This window comes from Triticum urartu, chromosome 5A, assembly GCF_056163025.1.
Source record: "Triticum urartu cultivar PI428250 chromosome 5A, HENAU_Tu73, whole genome shotgun sequence".
Classification (NCBI taxonomy): domain Eukaryota; kingdom Viridiplantae; phylum Streptophyta; class Magnoliopsida; order Poales; family Poaceae; genus Triticum; species Triticum urartu.
The window spans coordinates 588424288-588444853 of NC_141877.1; the positions used below are offsets into that span (position 1 = coordinate 588424288).

Here is a 20566-nt window from a genome sequence, read left to right on the forward strand (position 1 = left end):
GGTCCGGGCCGCTTCATCCCACAATACCGCTGAAGCAAGAAAAGACTAGTAACGGCAAGAAAGTTGACAAATCTACGCCCACAACTCATTGTGTTCTACTCGCGCAAGAAGAACTACGCATAGACCTAGCTCTGATACCACTGTTGGGTAACGTTGCAGAAAACAAAAATTTTCCTACTCGTTTCACCAAGATCTATCTAGGAGTTCATCTAGCAACGAGCCATCAGATGCATCTACATACCTTTGTAGATCGCGTGCGGAAGCGTTCAAAGAACGGTGATGATGTAGTCGTACACGACGTGATCCAAATCACCGATGACCAAGCGCCAAACGGACGGCACCTCCGCGTTCAACACACGTACGGGACGGGATACATCTCCTCCTTCTTGATCCAGCAAGGGGGAAGGAGAGGTTGATGAAGATCCAGCAGCACAACGGCGTGGTGATGGATGCAGGGCGTCACAGTAGTAGGGCTTCGCCTATACTACGAGAGAGACGTAACGGGGAGAGAGGGAGGCGCCAGGGGCTGGTGTATCAAGTCCCTCCTCTCCCCCACTATATATAGGAGGGCCAAGGGGGGTGGTGCGCAGCCTAGGAGATCCAATCTCCTAGGTGCGGCTGCCAAGGGGAGGTTTCCCTCCCCCCCAAGGCACCTCGGGGTGCCTTCCACTAGTGGGACTCCTCCCCCATGGAAACCCTAGGCGCATGGGCCTAGTAGGGCTGGTGCCCTTGGTCCATCTAGGCCAAGGCGCACCCCCTACAGCCCATGTGGCCCCCCGGGACAGGTGGCCCCACCCGGTGGGCCCCCGGGACCCCTCCGGTGGTCCCGGTACAATACCGATAACCCCGAAACTTGTCCCGATGGCCGAAACAGCACTTCCTATATATAACTCTTTACCTCCGGACCATTCCGGAACTCCTCGTGACGTCCGGGATCTCATCCGGGACTCCGAACAATATTCGGGTTACTGCATATACATATCTTCACAACCCTAGCGTCACCGAACCTTAAGTGTGTAGACCTTACGGGTTCGGGAGACAAGCAGACATGACCGAGACGACTCTCCGGTCAATAACCAACAGCGGGATCTGGATACCCATGTTGGCTCCCACATGCTCCACGATGATCTCATCGGATGAACCACGATGTCGAGGATTCAATCAACCCCGTATGCAATTCCCTTTGTCAATCGATATGTTACTTGCCCGAGATTCGGTCGTCGGTATCCCAATACCTTGTTCAATCTCGTTACCGGCAAGTCACTTTACTCGTACCGTAATGCATGATCCCGTGACCAGACACTTGGTCACTTTGAGCTCAATATGATGATGCATTACCGAGTGGGCCCAGTGATACCTCTCCGTCATACGGAGTGACAAATCCCAGTCTTGATCCATGTCAACCCAACAGACACTTTCGGAGATACCCGTAGTATACCTTTATAGTCACCCAGTTACGTTGTGACGTTTGGTATACCCAAAGCACTCCTACGGTATCCGGGAGTTACACGATCTCATGGTCTAAGGAAAAGATACTTTGACATTGGAAAACTCTAGCAAACGAACTATACGATCTTGTGCTATGTTTAGGATTGGGTCTTGTCCATCACATCATTCTCCTAATGATGTGATCTCGTTATCAATGACATCCAATGTCCATAGTCAGGAAACCATGACTATTTGTTGATCAACGAGCTAGTCAACTAGAGGCTTACTAGGGACATGTTGGTGTCTGTTATTCACACATGTATTACGATTTCCGGATAATACAATTATAGCATGAATAAAGACAATCATCATGAACAAAGAAATATAATAATAATGCTTTTATTATTGCCTCTAGGGCATATTTCCAACATCAAGGAGGTTGGGGTCATCGCCAATTTTCGTCGTTTAATTCATGGCCTTGACCCCGACTCTCCTTGGCGATTGTCTCCTTGCCTTCAAATGCATTGGAAAGAGATCAATGTTTGCCTCTGATTTTTCCCATTCCCCACTCCTTCCTCTTTCAACCTCCAACATAGGCTCGCTTTGCGATTAGGGCACGTCCAACGCAGGCGCTAAGGGAGAGGTGCCAGGATTAATTTCCCAGCTAATCGGCAGTTACCATGCCTATTCCCGGCGCCTGATGTCGCATCGATGCAAATAGACACATCGAGCGCTTGGCTATTTTCCTGTCGCACAAGTAAAGAAACAGATGACGGGCATCTATATTAGGAGCATGTGATTAGCACCTTGCATTGGAGGATAAAGCGCCTAGCTCTTTTTTTAGTTTTTTGCTATTTATTTTTTCACTCTAAGCGCCTGTATAAGAGTCTAGCATTGTAGATTTCCTTATGGGAAGAGAGGATTTATGGGTATGCTCAGTGGCAGTGCTAGTCTCTCCGACATGAGATACATGTGTGAGACAATAGGCTTGGTCAGTCGGCTCTTGCGCTTCATCATGATGTTCGGCATCAGTGTCTTCAATACTTCTTTCTCCTCTACTAGAGTTACTGGGAAACGCAGTAATTTCAAAAAAAATCATACGCACACGCAAGATCCATCTATGTGATGCATAGCAACGAGAGGGGAGTGTGTTGTCCACGTACCCTCGTAGACCATAAGCGGAAGCATTATGACAACGCGGTTGATGTAGTCGTACGTCTTCACGATCTGACAGATCCTAGTACCGAAGGTACGACACCTCCGTGATCTGCACACGTTCAGCTCGGTGACGTCTCGCGAACTTTAGATCCATCTGAGTGTCGAGGGAGAGTTTCGTCAGCATGACGGCGTGATGACGGTGATGATGAAGCTACCGGCGCAGGGCTTCGCCTAAGCACTGCAACGCTATGACCGAGGTGGAAATCTATGGAGGGGACACCGCACACGGCTAAACAATCAACTTGTGTCTATGGGGTGCCCCCTCCCCCGTATATAGAGTGGAGGAGGGGGGACCCTCTATGGCACGCCCAAGGGGAGTCCTACTCCTACCGGGAGTAGGATTCCCCCCTCCCTAGTTGGATTAGGAGAGGAAGGAAGGGGGAGAGAGGGGAAGGAAAGGGTGGCGCCCCCCCCCCCACCCAATTCGGATTGTGTTTGGGGGGCACGCCCCCTCCTAGGCTCCCTTCTCCTCTCTCCCACTATGGCCCAATAAGGCCCATATACTTCCCGGGGGGTTCCGGTAACCTCCCGGTACTCCAGTATATGTCCGAACTCATCGGGAACCATTTTGATGTCCAAACATACGCCTTCAATATATCGATATTTATGTCTCGACCATTCCGAGACTCCTCGTCATGTCCGTGATCATATCCGGGACTCCGAACTACCTTCGGTACATCAAAACACATAAACTCATAATACCGATCGTCACCGAACGTTAAGCGTGCGGACCCTACGGGTTCGAGAACTATGTAGACATGACCGAGACTCATCTCCGGTCAATAACCAATAGCGGAACCTGGATGCTCATGTTGGTTCCTACATATTCTACGAAGATTTTATCGGTCAAAGCGCATAATAACATACGTTGTTTCCTTTGTCATTGGTATGTTACTTGCCCGAGATTCGATCGTCAGTATCTCAATACCTAGTTCAATTTCGTTACCGGCAAGTCTCTTTACTCGTTCTGTAATGCAACATCCCGTAAATAACTCATTAGTCACATTGCTTGCAAGGCTTATAGTGATGTGCATTACCAAGAGGGCCCAGAGATACCTCTCTGATACACGGAGTGACAAATCCTAATCTCGATCTATGCCAACTCAACAAACACCATCGGAGACACCTGTACAGCATCTTTATAGTCATCCAGTTACGTTGTGACATTTGATAGCACACTAAGTGCTCCTCCAGTATTCGGGAGTTGCATAATCTCATAGGCATAGGAACATGTATAAGTTATGGAGAAAGCAATAGCAGTAAACTAAACGATCAAAGTGCTAAGCTAACAGATGGGTCAAGTCAATCACATCATTCTCTAATGATGGATCCCGTTTATCAAATGACAACTCTTTGTCCATGGCTAGGAAACTTAACCATCTTTGATCAACGAGCTAGTCAGGTAGAGGCATACTAGTGACACTCTGTTTGTCTATGTATTCACACATGTACCAAGTTTTCGATTAATACAATTCTAGCATGAATAATAAACATTTATCATGATATAAGAAAATATAAATAACAACTCTATTATTGCCTTTAGGGCATATTTCCTTCAAACTCCCACTTGCACTAGAGTCAATAATCTAGATTATATTGTAATGATTCTAACACCCATGGAGTCTTGGTACTAATCATGTTTTGCTCGTGAGAGAGGCTTAGTCAACAGGTCTGCAACATTCAGATCCATATGTATCTTGCAAATCTCTATGTCTTCCTCCTTGACTTGATCGCGGATGGAATTGAAGCATCTCTTGATGTGCTTTGTTCTCTTGTGAAATCTGGATTCCGTTGCCAAGGCAATTGCACCAGTATTGTCACAAAAGATTTTCATTGGACCCGATGCACTAGGTATGACACCTAGATCGGATATGAACTCCTTCATCTAGACTCCTTCATTTGCTGCTTTCGAAGCAGCTATGTACTCCGCTTCACATGTAGATCCCGCCACGACGCTCTGCTTGGAACTGCACCAACTGACAGCTCCACCATTCAATAAAAATATGTATCCGGTTTGTGACTTAGAATCATCCGGATCAGTGTCAAAGCTAGCATCAACGTAACCGTTTATGACAAGCTCTTTGTCACCTTCATAAACGAGAAACACATCCTTAGTCCTTTTCAGGTATTTCAGGATGTTCTTGTCCGCTGTCCAATGATCCACCCCTGGATTACTTTGGTACCTCCCTTGTAAACTGATAGCAAGGCACACATCAGGTCTGGCACACAGCATTGCAAAAATGATAGAACCAATGGCTGAAGCACGGGGAATGACTTTCATTTTCTATCTATCTTCTGCAGTGGTCGGGCATTGAGTCTGACTCAACTTCACACCTTGTAACACGGGCAAGAACCCTTTCTTTTCTTGATCCATTTTAAACTTCTTCAAAATTTTATCAAGGTATGTGCTTTGTGAAAGTACAATTAAGCGTTTTGATCTATCTCTATAGATCTTGATGCCCAATATATAAGCAGCTTCACCAAGGTCTTTCAGTGAAAAATTCTTATTCAAGTATTCTTTTATGCTATTCAGAAATTCAGTATCATTTTCGATCAACAATATGTCATCTACATATAATATTAAAAATGCTACAAAGCTCCCACTCACTTTCTTGTAAATACAGGCTTCCCCAAAAGTCTGTGTAAAACCATATGTTTTGATCACATTATCAAAGCGTATATTTCAACTCCGAGAGGCTCACACCAGTCCATAAATGGATCGCTGGAGCTTGCACACTTTGTTAGCACCTTTAGGATCGACAAAACCTTCTGGTTGCATTATATACAACTCTTATTTAGTAAATCCATTAAGGAATGCAGTTTTGATATCCATTTGCCAAATTTCATAATCATAAAATGCGGCAATTGCTAACATGATTCAGACGGACTTAAGCATCGCTACAGGTGAGAAGGTCTCATCGTAGTCAACTCCTTGAGCCAAGGTGAGAAGGTCTCATCGCTACAGGTGAGACGAGGACGTCGCTCCCCTGGAGCGACGTCCACCTCCCCAACAACTGGCACCTGTCCGCTGATCGTGTGCCGATCCCGCCGGTCCCGGGGAGCGGCCATGCACGCTGTGAAGAGATCGCGCGCGCCGCCGCCTCATCCCCGACGACCTGTACTACGACCACAGGTATGCCCCCGACTCCCCGCTGTGGGACACTTGGATCCAAGACGAGCACGACGTGCGGCGCGCGTCCTACTTCGCCGGCACCATGTCGGGGCCGCGGAGGCCACGTGTAGAGGCGCGCGGGCGTACGCGGGTGCGCGGCCTGACACCCACGCCGTCGCCTTCCCCATCTCCGTCGCCACCTCCCCCTCCTCGCATGACAGCGGAGGAGGAGGCCTGTCTCCTGCAGCTGTCATGGACGACTCCATGAACACGCACGACGAGCGGCAGTGGGACGGCCTGGAGGAGGCCATGGCGCTCTCTGCCGCCGGGGACGTCGCCTTCCCGGAGGAGGCGATGGAGGAGGACCCGCCAGTCGCGTTCCAGCAGCTGCTGGGCCAGGGGTGGGGCTGGTCCTGCACTGCTCCGGAGATGGCCGCCGGCGTGGGCGTGAACTGGTGCCCCACTCCGCCGCGCTCACCGGAGCGGGAGGCGTCGCCACGGGAGGAGGTGGTGCAGGCACCTCCGGCCGTCCACCATGCACCTCCGGCCCACCTGTGGACGCCGCCGGCCTACGTCGACCTCGTCAGCGACGACGACGACAGCGGCGGCCAGTGAAGACGGCCACGACCACGGCACCGACGGGCGCGGCAGGAGCGCGCGGGAAACTGTGCCGTTTTGTGGCCGTGGCGCCCATGTTCAGTTTTTTTATTTTGTTTTTATATGTTAATTATGAAACTGGGCCTTTTAAGTGGCCGTGGAAACTGGGCCGTTTTGTGGCCGACCCCTATATATGTTTTATGTTTTTTAAAATGCGTTTACTTACTTTTTTAGTTATTTCATTCCAGTTTTTATATTTTTTATTCACGTCCACTCCGGACACGATTTGGGGTGCGGCCGCGCGGTGCGCGCACGCACGACCCATCTGACAAAGCCGGATACGGACGAACCTATCGGCGCCCCAAACGGACAGAATCTGGCCAATCCGAACGTTCGTTTGGGATCGTGCGGTGAAGTTGGCCTCAGAACACTTCATTTTGTTCCCAAGGGCGCTGGTTCAAACCCTTCCAAACTAGGTTGGCGAAGCAGGAGTCCATTCTGCAAGCTCCCAAAGGTATGCTCCGAGCCCTTCGACCAGGCCAAGGAATTTGTTGTGGTAACATAGGCATACAGGTACTATTTGACACTGTTAAAACCAGTTTAAAACCATTTTCATTTTTTTTAACAGTAGCACAGTTTTTCAATCCAACCAGAATAAAAATACTTTATATTGGCCAACATTTTTCTTTGCGGGAATGGTATTGACTAGTTGTCCGGGTACCTTACATTTTTCGACCACACAATGCATATCAGTGAGGCTGAGTCTACAAGATAAACAAAATTTCTCCCTTCAAGAGAAACGAAGTGCCTAGATGTATGATTCCAGCAACCAAGCAGGCCCAAGACCGACCAACTTGTTGCTGCAGGCCTTCTCCCAACGGCGGAGCTACGCATGGGCCAAAGCAGGCCATGACCCGCCCATCCCCGCAAGATTTCAGTCAAGATTAGTGCTGAATATGGGTCCCAAGAGCCAAATTTCAATGGCATTTGTTAACCTGGCCCGTTTTGGCCCGCCCAGGGTAATGAATGTAGCTCCGCCACTTCCTTCTCTGACACTTGTGGCTGCTGTTTGTTGCTCTAGAGTCACACGACGCCAGTCAGATTGTGCGGCCCATGCAAAGCCACTCGACGGCTCGATCTGCATTTTGACGCCTTCCATTCCAGTTTGATCTTGACTTTTAACTGCCGAACAACTCGTCTTATTACTTATTGTGTCTAGTGTAAGCTGCAGAACAAAAATGAATGGTTGTGTGCATCATGATGAGCAGAGGCCGAAGCCTTTCCCTTTTCAACAGAAAAAATGTAATAAAAATGAAGTGCGGGGTTTGCCCTTTGGAAAGCACAAGCACTTCGACTCTTTGGTTATTTACTTACTTATATGGGCATGGTTGGTTACTAAGGACAGTACTCCAGAGTCTTGCCTAGCCTTTAATGTCAGCATCTCATCTCCAGTTCAAGTGATAGCTGGACAGAGTCCTTGATCGTTTTGTATTAACTTTAGTGGAACAGCATCTCCTCGAAGTTAAGGCCACGAAGCGTCAATGCTCGTCTATATATACAGAGGTAGTCGGGTTGAACACACAGTTCGCCTTACTTCTTAGCTCACGTTCACTCTTTTTACCACAATCAATTAAATATAAAGTACATATATAGTCTACATGGACATACAACTGTATGTCAGGATAGGAAAGTGTGGGCTATACAGTCTACCCTCTAATTTTCTTGTCTTTTTTATGGTGTCACTTACAATGCATATTGAAGCTAGAGGATATGGATTTATTTATAGACTCTATTCTCAGGTATTTTATTATTTTATTTGTTTTTGGAAAGATTCATATGACTCCGGAGCAATGTTACCAACTACGATAAAACAAACCAAATTTTCAGTCTAAATATACTAGTAGTTAGCACACATGTGTGAGCCATATATGTGTCACGATTAAATTCTATATGTGAGAGCATCTACAGCGCTGATAATCTAATTTAGCCCCTAACACCCGCGGACGCGTCCGGTCAGTGTCCGGATGCGTCCGCTTTGAGCCCTCGTTTGCCCGCCTGCACATCCATGCGCTTCAAAATGGCCTCCTCATTTTGAGGCATTTCGATGAGCAGGTTATGTGCAACACGGCTAGAGCGCACGAGAGCGATGAACACGCCAACCGCCAACGGCCGGCCTTCCAGACTGCAACCAGCAGTGGCAGTGGTGGTGGCGAGCTCCATGCGAGCATCAGCACGCTGCACGCTAGGCACGTCCACACACGCGGCGACGGCGGACAATACGCGCGGCTGCACACACACACGGGTGGCTAGCACGCACGGCTGCGCGGCGGCTAGCATGCATGGCTAGCACGGCCAGCACGCGGCAGCCAGCACACACGCGTGAGCTAGAACGCGCGGCCGCGCACGCCCCAGCCTCGACGCGGCTGCATGCGGCGGCCAGCACGCATGGCAGCACGCATGAATAACGCGCACGCATGAACCAGTACGTGGCGGCTGCGCACACACCATCCTCGACGCGGCTGCATGCGGCGGCTACGACGGTTGTGCTCGCACGCGGCGGCTGTTGCGTCCGGGCTCGCACGCGGCGGCAGCCACGCGGAGAACGGGAGCAGGAGTAGGTCGCTTGTGGCGGTGGTCAGAGCAGGAGCAGCAGCCACGGCGCATGCGCGAGCTCCGGCCCCGGCTCGATGGCGTCCGTCGGGAGTGGCTGAGGCCAACAGGAGGGCGAGCTCCGGAGCGGCGTGCGCGTGAGCTCCGGCCCCGGCGCATCGATGGCGTCCGTCGGGGGAAGCAGCGACCAGCGGGGCGGCAAGGCCTGGTGCGGCGCGTGCACGAGCACGTGGCGCCTTGGTCTCTATATGGCTGCAGGTGGGGTCTTTTGTTCGCTGCAGCTGACGTGGAGCACTGCGGACACGGACACGGACGCGTCCGGGAGTGACTGGGCACTCTCTATTAGAGTATCTTCAACCGTTCGCCCCCCAGAATACCGAAAAAGAGCCCCCGGGGCGAGCCGGCGGTAGATTGGTGCGCGGGGGCGAGCGGCTGCTCACTTCAGGGTTTTACCAGACACACATTTTTTTATTTTAAAACATATGAATTCGGCAAAGTCCGGCCAAATTCAGCATAAATTCGGCTCACTTGACGTTCATATTAAATATGTTCGGCGTTTACACAAATTATTTTTAAAAAATACATCTACGGGGCGAAGAAGTCGCTGAGCGCCGCGAAGTCGCCGCCGTCCTCGTCGGCGGCGGCGGCCGCCCCTGCTAGACCCCTGCCTGGCGTCTCCAAGGCGGACCAGTGGTGGCGGCGGCGGCGCGTCGTCGTCGTCGCTGTCGTCGAAGACGACGACGCCTCCCTCGTCCCGGCCGCGGCGCCGGGCTTCTAAGCGCTCGAAAGCGGCGATCTGGCGGTGCAGCTCAATCTGCGCCCAGTCGTCGCGCGCCCACTTCAGGACTGCCTCGTCGTCGAGCTCCTCCTCCTTGACGCCGCCGGCAAGCCCGGGGAGCCCCGGCTCCTTCTTGACGGCGGCGAGCCCCGGCTCCGTCTTCGATTTGACGAAGCGCGGAGGTGCCGAGGAGGGGGCACGCCGGCCGCCCTCGTTAATGACGATGCCGGTGTTGCGGGTGCGCCGACCGAGCGGCGTCTCCGCGGCGGGCTCGGGCTTGACGCCGAAGAGCGCCGACGAGGAGGAGTGGGAGGAGGAGGAAGAGGAGGAAGAGTCGAACCTCCCCGGCACCCACAGCCCGACGCTCCAGGGGGGGAGGGGGCGGGACGGGCACCGCGGCAGGGTATGCCAGCGGCGGGTTGTTGCCGCCCTTGAGGTGCTCCAGCACCCAGTGCAGTGTGCGGCCGGGGATGCCCCACCAGAGGCGGCGGCCGTCGCTGTTCTTGACGCCCCCGATCACCGGCGCCCCATTCGTGGACGCTAGCCGCTGCGCCGTTTGTACGCGTGGCGGGAGGGGGGCGTCGCCATACCGCCCGTGACGCGTCGGCCCGTGAGGAATCAATGAAGGCCTGACTGGCGGCAGCCTTGCCATTGATTCCCTGTGGGAAACTGAGGCGCGCTGGGGAAGACGAGGCGTTTTCTCGCTGACGCGGCTGGCCCGCGGCTCTCTGGCGCCAAAACCGTTCGTCCCGGCGTCCCCGGGCGCCCCTCAGCGCGCCGGGTTCGGCCTGGGTCCACCGGCGTCAGTTTCGGCCCAAACCGGTGAAAAACGGGCTACTGGGAACGCGACTTGAGCCAATTTTTTTACACCGGCGCGACAAAATCGCCTGAAAAGGGTCTATTGAGGGCGTGGCTGGAGATGCTCTTACCTTCATATTTAAGATGGGTTTGAGTTACGTCGATTAGTCCAGGTGTTTAAGGAGGAAATGAGGTTTTCGGTTGGGTCAGATTTTTCGTCCGATCACTGATCGGGTGAATGTTTAGAAAGGAAATAGGGGTCTGACCTTAGATGCTCTAAGGTCAACTTTCAATCGTAATTATTTGGGTCAACTTTCAATCGTAATCAAATTTAAGAACATTTTTTGAAATAGAGAAAAATTCAAACTCGCCAAAAGAAATTAAATCCGAAAATATTTTTGAACTTCGTGAAATTGGTATTTTTTTTAAATCCCAAACTTTTCCAAGTTAGAAAAATGGAAAATAATAATCATAAAACGGAATGTAAGGGATGCCTCGCGCCACACATTGGTCGGCCTGAATTATGACGTAGAGCGAAATCACTAATTGAAGAGTACTCCTTCTAAAAATCACTTCCACATCCCCAGGTTGCGACAAATGGCACACTGCATGTGCGTCATTTGTCACAACCTATGAGTTTTTCCTTTTTTGTGCTCCATTTATTCAAAACGATTTATTTCTTAAACCGTGCGTCCAAATCTCAACCCATTATCATCGTTGGATTTCTTGCGTTAAGATTTTCAAACTAGATCCCATGTTGATATATTTCATTGAATTTTTCTTTCACAAAAAAACCGGACAGGGAGCACGTTTTTTTCCTTTCCAAAAGCCGTTTCCGGAAGAAAAAAAATGCGTTTTTTCGTTGAGAGGCATGGTCGTGCCTCTCACAGAAGGGAAAAAAAAGAGAAAACATGTTTTTTTTTTATTTTCCAGAGGCACGGTCATGCTTCTCGCAGAAACAAAACCAAGCCTCTCGCGAAAGCAAAACCGTCTCTCTTGCCGAAGAAAAAAAAGAGAGAAAACGTGTTTTTTTTTCATTTCTGATAGGCATGGTTGTGTGCCTCTCGTGGAAGCATAATCATGTCTCTCGCCGAAGCAAAACCGTGCCTCTTGGGAAAGCATAATCATGCCTCTAGCCGAAGCAAAACCGTGCCTCTCACGGAAGAAGAAGAAAAAAACACGTCTTTTTTCCTTTCCGAAAAGCATGGCCGTGCTTCTCACGGAATCAAAATCGTGACCCTTTTGAAAAAAAAAGAGAACATATGTTTTTTTGTTTCCAAGAGGGATGACCATGGCTCTCGCGGAAACAAAATTGTGCCTGTCACGAAAGGGGAAAAACATTTTTTTTCGCGCAAAAATTTTCCCCGACTTTTTTGTTCCATAAGCTAAGAAAGATTGGTGAAAAACCAAAAAGCCAAGAAAATCCGAAAAAAAAAACCATCTAAAAGGTCAAAAACGCATGCAGGAAAGAAAATCAGAGAAAACGTTCAAAACGCAACATATTACGGCGGCTGAAAGCGCGCCAAGGCAATACCCAAATAACCCTTCAGAAGGCTGGGAATGAGCGCTCATCGGTTAGTTGCTAACGACCTAGAGGGTCCAGCGCACTGGGCAGACCCAACCTCGTTTGTTCGGTTTCGGGAACCTTTTAACATGTTCTGGGTAAGGTTGTCAGGACAGTTTTTTTACCTTTTTTTTATCATTCACTTTTTTATTTTCATTCTTTTTTTGGTTATTCATTCATTTTTTTGCTCATTGTTTTTTACATATATTTTTATTTTCATAAATTTCAAAAATAATAATTTCATAAATTATTCAGAATTTTCAAAATTATTTCTTGTTTTTCCAAAAAAACAAAATTTTAAATTTAGTTTTCATTTCCAAAAGACAAAAAAACATATTTTTCGCATTTTCAAAAAATATTGTGTCTTTAAATTTTGTTCTGAATTTTAGAAATTATTCGTGTTTTCAAATATTATTTGAAATTTAAAAGTATTTGTATTATAAAAAAATATTTAGTTATTTTTAAAAAAGTTTGTTTTTTCAAAAATATTTTTCATGCTTTCCAAATAATTCGTGCTTTGGAAAAAATGTTCAGTTTTTCAGTAATTTTTTATGTTTTGAAAAAAGAATCTGGATTTCAAAAAACGTTCATGTTTTCAAAAACCATTCAAGTTTTGAAAAATAATTTGGAATTGCAAAAAATGTGCACACTTTTCGTATTTTTTTGAAAGTGCAAAAATATTTGCCTTTTTTAAAACATATTGCGGCTTTTTAAAATTGTTCACAATTTTTAAGAAATGTTGTGAAATCTCAACACTGTTGTATGATCTAATTGTGGCTTCCCATGATCACCAGTGTCAGCTCGAGTGGCTAGCAGCACGCTTCAAGAGTGCGAGGTGACAACTTCGAACCCTCACAAGCTCGCTCCTTTTTCACGTATTTTTGCATCGTGCATTACAAAAAAAAAGTTTGATGCATCTGCCAGTTGTGTGTGGACCCTATGTGTCGCGCTCCTATGCAACCTCGTTTGTGCGCTGCTTAACAGGGCCCTTGGCCATCCGCGTTAGCTCATGGGCAACCTCGTTAGATTTTCTAAAGCAATGCACAAAATTAGTACTAGCGAGATGCGGAAGACTATATAGTATTTAAGTTTAGCTCAAAAAATAGTATTTAAGTAGGTACCTGTACGGTTCATCTTCCCGGTATGAGATCCTTTTATGGCTAGTTTGGTAGCCCGTGATCCCGGGAGATCCTTGTCAAATAACAAGGCGTAGAGCCCACGAGGCAAATTGGCCAGTGAAAAAACCCCCGCGAGATTTGGTTCCTCACTCGTTGGGGATAATCTACCTTGATCCCCATCCTTTCCCGGGGTGAGAGATCCACGTCTAGAGAGGTCTGGGAGCAAAGCCACGACGGACGCGCGAGAGGCGTGATGACGTAACGCGCACCTAGTGACCTCCTTACCGCTTTCCTGGACACGATCTCCTCCACTCTCCCCTATCATGGAAACAGACATGGTGATCTCCCCGTGGTGGGAGGAGAGGATCCTCGATGGCCATGAAAATCTCCATGTGGAGGATTAGAGCCCTGGGATACTTTCCCCTTGCAACCAAACTAGTCCTTAGAAGACAAGAGCGGCGTTTTAGAACACGAGCACCAGGTAGCTCTTTATCTCCATCGCGGGTTGAGGCTTGTGATGGAGTGGTGTCGGTCCATTTATTGTAATACAGGTCAGTATAACAAAAAGTGAACATTTTCATTGTAGAGGAGTCACACACGAGCAGCCCTGCTAGTCCAGATTGTTTTATGGACTAAACAGTTGGCCACACAAGCTAAAGACAAGACAAATCCGTTGTTGGAGGCGAGTGATGGAGAGTATGCAAGTTTTGCATCGAAAGACGACCGTCGTAAGTTGACTACATGTAACATGTGCTCTGGTAAGACATCACAGTAGCTTTGACTTCACAAGAGCAGGCACACTACGACGACCTTGAGGACACACCCAAAAGCCGACTACCAGAAACCTTGCTGCAAACTCTGATACGCAAGCTTCCAATGAAAACCCACCTCTGGCACTGGTCCCTCCAGCCATATCCCTCTCCAAAACAACGCTCCACACGGAGAGCACATCGCCGAGCGTCGCATTCTTCCGATCCAGAACCAAATCTCACTTTCCCTAGAGTATCTTGACCAGGATTGTGAGAACTACAACACGACACCTCCAACAAGTTATCACCTCCACGACGCCACCATTCCTGACTCCAATCGAAGTCGGAGCCTAGCTTTTTTCACTAGCCTCATCTATCCCAGACCCATAATCTTTTGGACCATTCAACCACCATCACCATTGATCGACTCACCAAAGGAAGCCCAACCAAGCCCATCAACCTAGGGGCTCGTACCTGCCAGATCGGGCATCCCAAACCATGCAATGAGAGATGTTCGGGATTGGCTGAGGACACCAGTCGGAAGCAGAGCCACGCCGCTTGGAGTTGGAACCTCGAGTGGCCCTTCACTCGGAGTAGTGCCATAATGCCACGCCAATAGGAGAGGAAGTATTAGCTATGTGACACCATGTTGCTTGGACCACCATGCTGCTAGGGACCACCACATTGTGTTGAATCTTCAAGAACCGCTAGCATACAAGGGACAAGCCCCTTCGCTGCAATCTATGGCATGATTAGCCTATCTACTTTCCTTGGCTACGTGTGTCCCCCCAGGAGGGGGGGCTAGGGTTTCCCGAGAGCGACACGATGTGAACTCTAGTGACTCAACACGTCGATTAGTTAGTTATTCCATATTCATATATTTGGACAGCATTTATGGTTACGCTCCGTGACACTGTCAAATACGAAAACATACTTATAACACCAAATAACACACCATAGGAGCATATTTCATTATAAATCTACCAATATTGATTGGGTAAACATAGAAGACGATACAATCATCTCCACGAGGGCTTGTCACCGAGGACAAGATGAGTCTCCACATGAAGACCCTCCAGAACCACACATTTCGTCTCCTCAATCAGCCTTCTTGCTATGCAGTCCCCTCCTCCAACCCGTTTTGCTTGCCACGCGCCCAAGAGGTAGAAGAAGGAACATAGGCCGATTAGCATAACCGCAAGTACGACGGTTCTAGTCTTGTTTTCGACCGCTGAGCTCCGTGCCACACCACAGCATCCTAATTGAGAGAACGATAATTAGCTTGAATAATTGGCTTTATTAGTTCATACATAAGGACAAAGAATACCAAGTAGTTACACTAATTGGCCTAAAGTTCCTCAAAAGCGGCATACGTTCAGCGTGCTGGATTTGTGCTCAAAATATATATACTGGAGGAAATTTGTAAGTGCATGCAAAAATTGTGAGTGCTTTTTTTAGTGGAATGAATAAAAGAGTGCTGCAGAGCCGGAGCAGTACCTATGTCTTGCCGGAGCTCCGCAGTCCCACGGCCATCTTCAACATCACCCACTCCTTGTGGCTGCAGACGATGGCCTCTACGTTGGTCGGCCATCACAGCACAAAGCTACAAGTCACCTTGCAGAGGATGTTAACCTTGGGCGTCGCCTCACTTATATTGTGCCTGCCTGGGGCGTATCAAAAAAATTGACTTAGGGTGTCGTCGCCTCGGAGCCTCCGCTCACCTTGTTCGGGGCCGGCAGCTCCACGGGCGATGTCTACTATACTCTATTACTACCTGGCCGCTGGCCGGCCGGCCGGACAGGTGGAGGGCAGCGGCAGCTCGTATGGCACATTTCTTCTCCAAAAGAGTATGAACGAAACTGTCCCTAGTATGTTATTCAGCTTCAGTACTGCAGGAAACAGCAATATCTCTCCAGTTCATGGATTTCTAAGATACAACAGGAACAAAAATAAACAAGAATACAACACAAACAAAAATAAAGAAAAATACAACACCAACCATGACTAGAAAACAGATTACTCTCTAGATTATCACTGGTTTGGTTCTTCAGTTCTCTACGTGCAGTCGAATGTGTACTTGCAACTAACGCTGCCGGGGATAAAGTTATCCTGAAGTGAAACGAGAAAAATAATCCAGACATGTTAGCGGCGGCTCTTGCTGTCGGCAGTCCAGTATTGCTTAACTGCAAAGAGGATCTTCTCAGGCACACGAGGGCCGCCCTCATGGTCGGCCAGTCTTGTCTCCCACCTCATGGCATTGGCTATTTTCTCCACCTTTACAAGAGCGTCAACCATGTCACGGATTATAACTGCGCCCTCTGGGCGTAAGATCCGGTCCATTTCCAGTAGTATATCTTCAAATTTACACCTGTTTTTAAATAATCAGACAATATCAGCCAACAAGGTCTACAGATTTAGAAGCACATCTTGGTCTTTCAATGCTTACTTGTTTTGGTACAAACTGAAGACACCGTTAGCATGTATGAGGTCATATGTCCTTGGGTAAGTAGAAAACCCTTCACACCTGTAACAAGAAGAAATAAACTATGATTCACACAAATAAAAAGGAAGCTTCTCAGGAACTATATCAAAAACTAACACAAGAAGTACAACTGTTGCATATCTGCAAACTCGTATTTCTAAAAGCACAATAACAAATACATGGCACATGTGCATCATCATTTAACAAAAGCACAAATTGAAGAGTTTCCCAGGTGAGTTTGGTAACAAGAGATGCCATTATATAGAGTTTAACTGATATTGGCACACGGGAGATTATATTGACATCCTTCTATCTTCACACACAACAATACATGAGTACCCTTTTTATAGTGTTCATGAAGTAAATGCACTTCATAACAGAAAAGCGAAGTTCCCCACATTGTGAACCAGCAAAAGTAAAAAGGTCTGTTGCAAAAAACAAAGCTACCAAAATGTAGAAACAATGTACAACGAACATAAGTGAGAAACAAAATGCGATAACCAAAGTATGAAACCAGGAGAGCAATACGGCAGTTTACATACCAGTCGTGATACATTCCTATTAACCCTCGCTCATAGATTACACCTAAAGTAGAAGTATCTGCAATGAACGGAACGACATTCATGACCCACAGCTTTGGAGACTCCAGTACAGCGGCAAAGCTACCAAGACCTGCATTCATGTCCATTATGTTGCGGTACCTTCCAGTATCAAGCAAGTCATTGGTTTTCTTGTAAGCATTAACATGTTTCTGCCAGAGTTTATTGTCCTCCTGATATGTTTGAACTGAGAACCCAGGTACAAAACCACGGGCTATCCGAGGTGGTACTGCATTGAGCCTCTGGGGAAATGGCTCTAGTTCACCACCAGCAACCTCTGACACGCTTTTAACCTCAGGAAGCGGAGTTATACAGGCTTCCATTTTCTTATACCTGTAGGTAGATATGTAATGAAACAAATCAAATTGAATACAAAGGTAGAACAGTACAGATAAGATTCACTCCTTTTTTGTGAGGGTGGCAGATGGAATGACACTCACCATACATCACTTTCGCTTGTCAACTCACACTTGGCAACTTTTGAATTATCTTGTTTCCTCGGGCAAGATTTGCCATTTAATGTCTTTCTCCATATAGCAATACCATCCTTCTCAGATATCTTCTTCCAGCAAAGAAGTTCTGCGAATTGTTCTATTTTTCTCTGCTCACTCTGGAGATCGTCTTTGGTCCGTTGCCATCCCTTGTAGTGAATCTTCCAACCAATGGGTGGGCCTGATAGTACCCAATACCCACCCGGCCTAAGTACCCTATCAACTTCCATCATGTACATACCGTCTGTAGAACAAGAGCGAAAGGTTCAGAATTTCTATGGAGACCATATGAGTCAACCATGAAATGTTCTAAAAGCGTTCTTACTACTTCCGCTCCATGGAATTAAACATCTCGAGCAATGTGCCATGTCAAAGACTCGGGATGGAAATGAGAGCTTCATTGATCCAAGGACACCGATATATGCAGGTACGCCTCTCTCCAGTGCAAACTGTACTTGTGCCTCATGATTATCTTTTGGAGCGAATGACATAGTCAAAACATTTTTCTTCAACAGGTAAGCACCTAAACTGGCAACCTAAACAAAATTATGAAAAAAGCAAAGAAAAATTAAAGTGTATAGCACAACAATGTGGTTATCATTGAGCATATGTTTGCGTATTCAACGCTAAGACGTTCACATACCCCACAACCAGTGTCGAGTGCAGTTCTCACTTTCCCCTTGGTAATTGGGATAACAGAAGCAAGCTGTTCTATATACTTGTCTGCACCCTGAGGAAACTGCGTTCCACCACCAGGAAACCTGAAAACGTTGCCCTCGTAGTGCACCCAGTTTTGGATGGCCTTTTCAACCGTAAGACTCTTGTGTGGCACATTGGCATAAGAAACATAATCGCGGCTCTTTGGCCACGGAAAAGGAGCAACATAACCCTTTGGTGCTGGAATCAGACAGTACAGCTTCTCGTTTTCAGGTGGGCAATGCCTCTCCCGATATATCATGTGATCCCTAGGGAAGGTCATTGCACGCTTTTGCTCCTCGCAAGGAGTGTAATCGGTGTACTCTGCATCACATGGCTCAAAAGTTTTGACTTGAGAATTGAAAGTGTCGTTCAGAAGATCCGATGCACTATGGTGGGTCTCGAAATTCAGATTTGGCAGTTTCAGACATTTGGTCTGCTCATTCACCACAGCCGCTATGCTGTCCCCTCTCCCAAAGCCACTTCTTTGCCATACACCAAGGAGGTAGAAGAAGGAACAGAGCCCAAATACCACAAGTACAAATAGAGCGGTTCTGGTCTTGTTCTCGGTTAAACTCCGAGCCATACCACAACAGCCTAAAAGAATTATCATTAGCTTAAACTAAATGAATCCAGCAAGTTGCACTTCAGATTTTCAATAGAACTTACACATTACAATCAATGCATCAATAAATTTCCACACGAACTATAATAATTTATGAAGCAAATTTGGGCAAGACACGAATTATGTCTTGTCGTAACCTAGACGCTGCTCCTCAGTTAAGGGATTATTCTCTTTGCCCTGGTATTTTCTGTTTTTGAGGAAACATAACTATGTAAAATAACTTCTCAGTGTAGCAGCCCACCAACATTTGTTGGAATCATGCATTTAGCAAATGAACTGCCAAAGTACAAACTGTCTTTTGCACTAGAGTTGATTATGGTACCTCCCATTTGGCCCAACCAGATTTTGCATATTTTACCGACTGGCTAACAAAAAAGATTCTCCATTTAATGGTTATCTTTCTACAGAAGATTATAACATAAGTTCAGCAACCGTAAACTGAACCTAAGGTTCTTTGCAATTTGCTTTGCTTAATTAAGACAGGAGTCGATGCATCCGATGCATAACCCACCAAAATAAGATGGGCAGAAACAAATTGTTGGGCAGGCCAAGCTAAAAAGGAACTCGGAAATTTTCAAATTCTGAATCGTTGTTACTAATAAGTGCCCTCTGTTCCCCTTTGTTACAAGATCAAGTTAGTAGATATAAACAAAAGAAACTATACCAAAATACAGTTTCCCCATTAGACTAGTTTAGTTGTCCATTACAAAAGCTTGCACATATAAGACCACACACGAATTGAGTGAATTATTTATCTGTCAAATGGACATTTTAACAATGCCTTTGCATAAACTGTAAACAACAACAATGGCTTTGCATAAAATGTATTACCTCCGTCACAAATTACTTGTCTTAGATTTGTATTACCTCCGTCCCAAATCTAAGAAAAGTAATTCGGGACGGAGGGAGTGAAAAACAAGATCTTCAGTGGTTTATTCATGCTACCACAGTACCCATACCAATAGACAATGACCTAACTGAAAGAAATTGGGAGGGAATCAAAGAAACTTACCTGTACAGCTTACAGGGATTCAAGAAAAGTTGGAGAGGATCAGATTCAGAGAAGGAGCTGCGTCGCCGGCTTGCCGCTGCCACCAGCTTGTGGCTGCGTGGCCGCCTGCCGTGGGGCCGTGGGACGGCTGACTCGCCGTCGTCGCGCTGCTGTGTGCCGGTGGGATGGTCGGCCGTGGGCGGCGGCCGATTTGTGCCGCTGGCCGGCGGCGGCGCTGCGGGGTCCGGCGGCTGCTGTGTGTGACGATCCGGCGGGGGCGGCGGCGGGCGGCGGCTGCTAGGTGCTTCTTCTTTTCCTGGGTGTTTTTTCTTTTGGAGAAATCTTTTCCTGCTGGCCTGTGCTGGTCAGATGGTGTGGGCTGGGCCTAGGTGGATTTGGTCTTTGCTCCAGCTCTGGGCGGGCCCTGGCCGAGGTCAGCTGTCACGTAGCTCCGCCAGGGCCCAAGATTCGAATAGATCACAACTGCATAAATTTGTTATTATTCTAAAAAAAACAGCATAAATTTTGTTCTAGAAAACCGTCACGGATTATATAGGAGATAAATCTGCATATTTTTGGAGACTAATAAGAGGACAATATTTCTCAGAACTGCAGTCTGAATCCCCGTTCAATTGACCACAGTGTGGAGCGGCTTATTCCATACCAGCTTATCCAGTTTTTGAATTTTTTCTAAAGTTTGCATATGTTAG

General features: G+C 47.4%; 1 protein-coding gene across 2 annotated transcripts; it reads right to left on the minus strand.

The window, feature by feature from the left end:
* Nucleotides 1–15822: 15822 nt before the first annotated feature.
* On the minus strand, nt 15823–20200 carry LOC125510825 (putative methyltransferase PMT2). 2 transcript variants are annotated; one of them, XM_048676091.2, is made up of 7 exons: nt 19878–20200; nt 18188–18837; nt 17870–18080; nt 17494–17788; nt 16997–17386; nt 16419–16496; nt 15823–16340 (listed from the first exon to the last, which is right to left on the minus strand). In XM_048676091.2, the coding sequence occupies exons 2-7, from the start codon at nt 18824–18826 to the stop codon at nt 16115–16117; spliced, it is 1839 nt and encodes a 612-aa protein (XP_048532048.1). In that variant the 5' UTR covers nt 18827–18837; nt 19878–20200; the 3' UTR covers nt 15823–16114. The 2 variants fall into 2 exon arrangements, with proteins under 2 accessions (XP_048532048.1, XP_087378013.1); XM_087521887.1 differs by lacking the exon at nt 19878–20200 and having other exon boundaries at nt 18188–18868.
* Nucleotides 20201–20566: the final 366 nt, after the last annotated feature.

Excerpts from the sequence above, each read along its gene's own strand:
- LOC125510825 (XM_087521887.1), bottom strand. The coding sequence starts at position 18,853 with ATGATAATTCTTTTAGGCTGTTGTGGTATGGCTCGGAGTTTAACCGAG. Across the intron at positions 18,081-18,187 it reads CACTCGACACTGGTTGTGGG|GTTGCCAGTTTAGGTGCTTA; the intron begins GTATGTGAACGT and ends AATTTTGTTTAG. Across the intron at positions 16,497-16,996 it reads ATAGGAATGTATCACGACTG|GTGTGAAGGGTTTTCTACTT; the intron begins GTATGTAAACTG and ends TTCTTGTTACAG.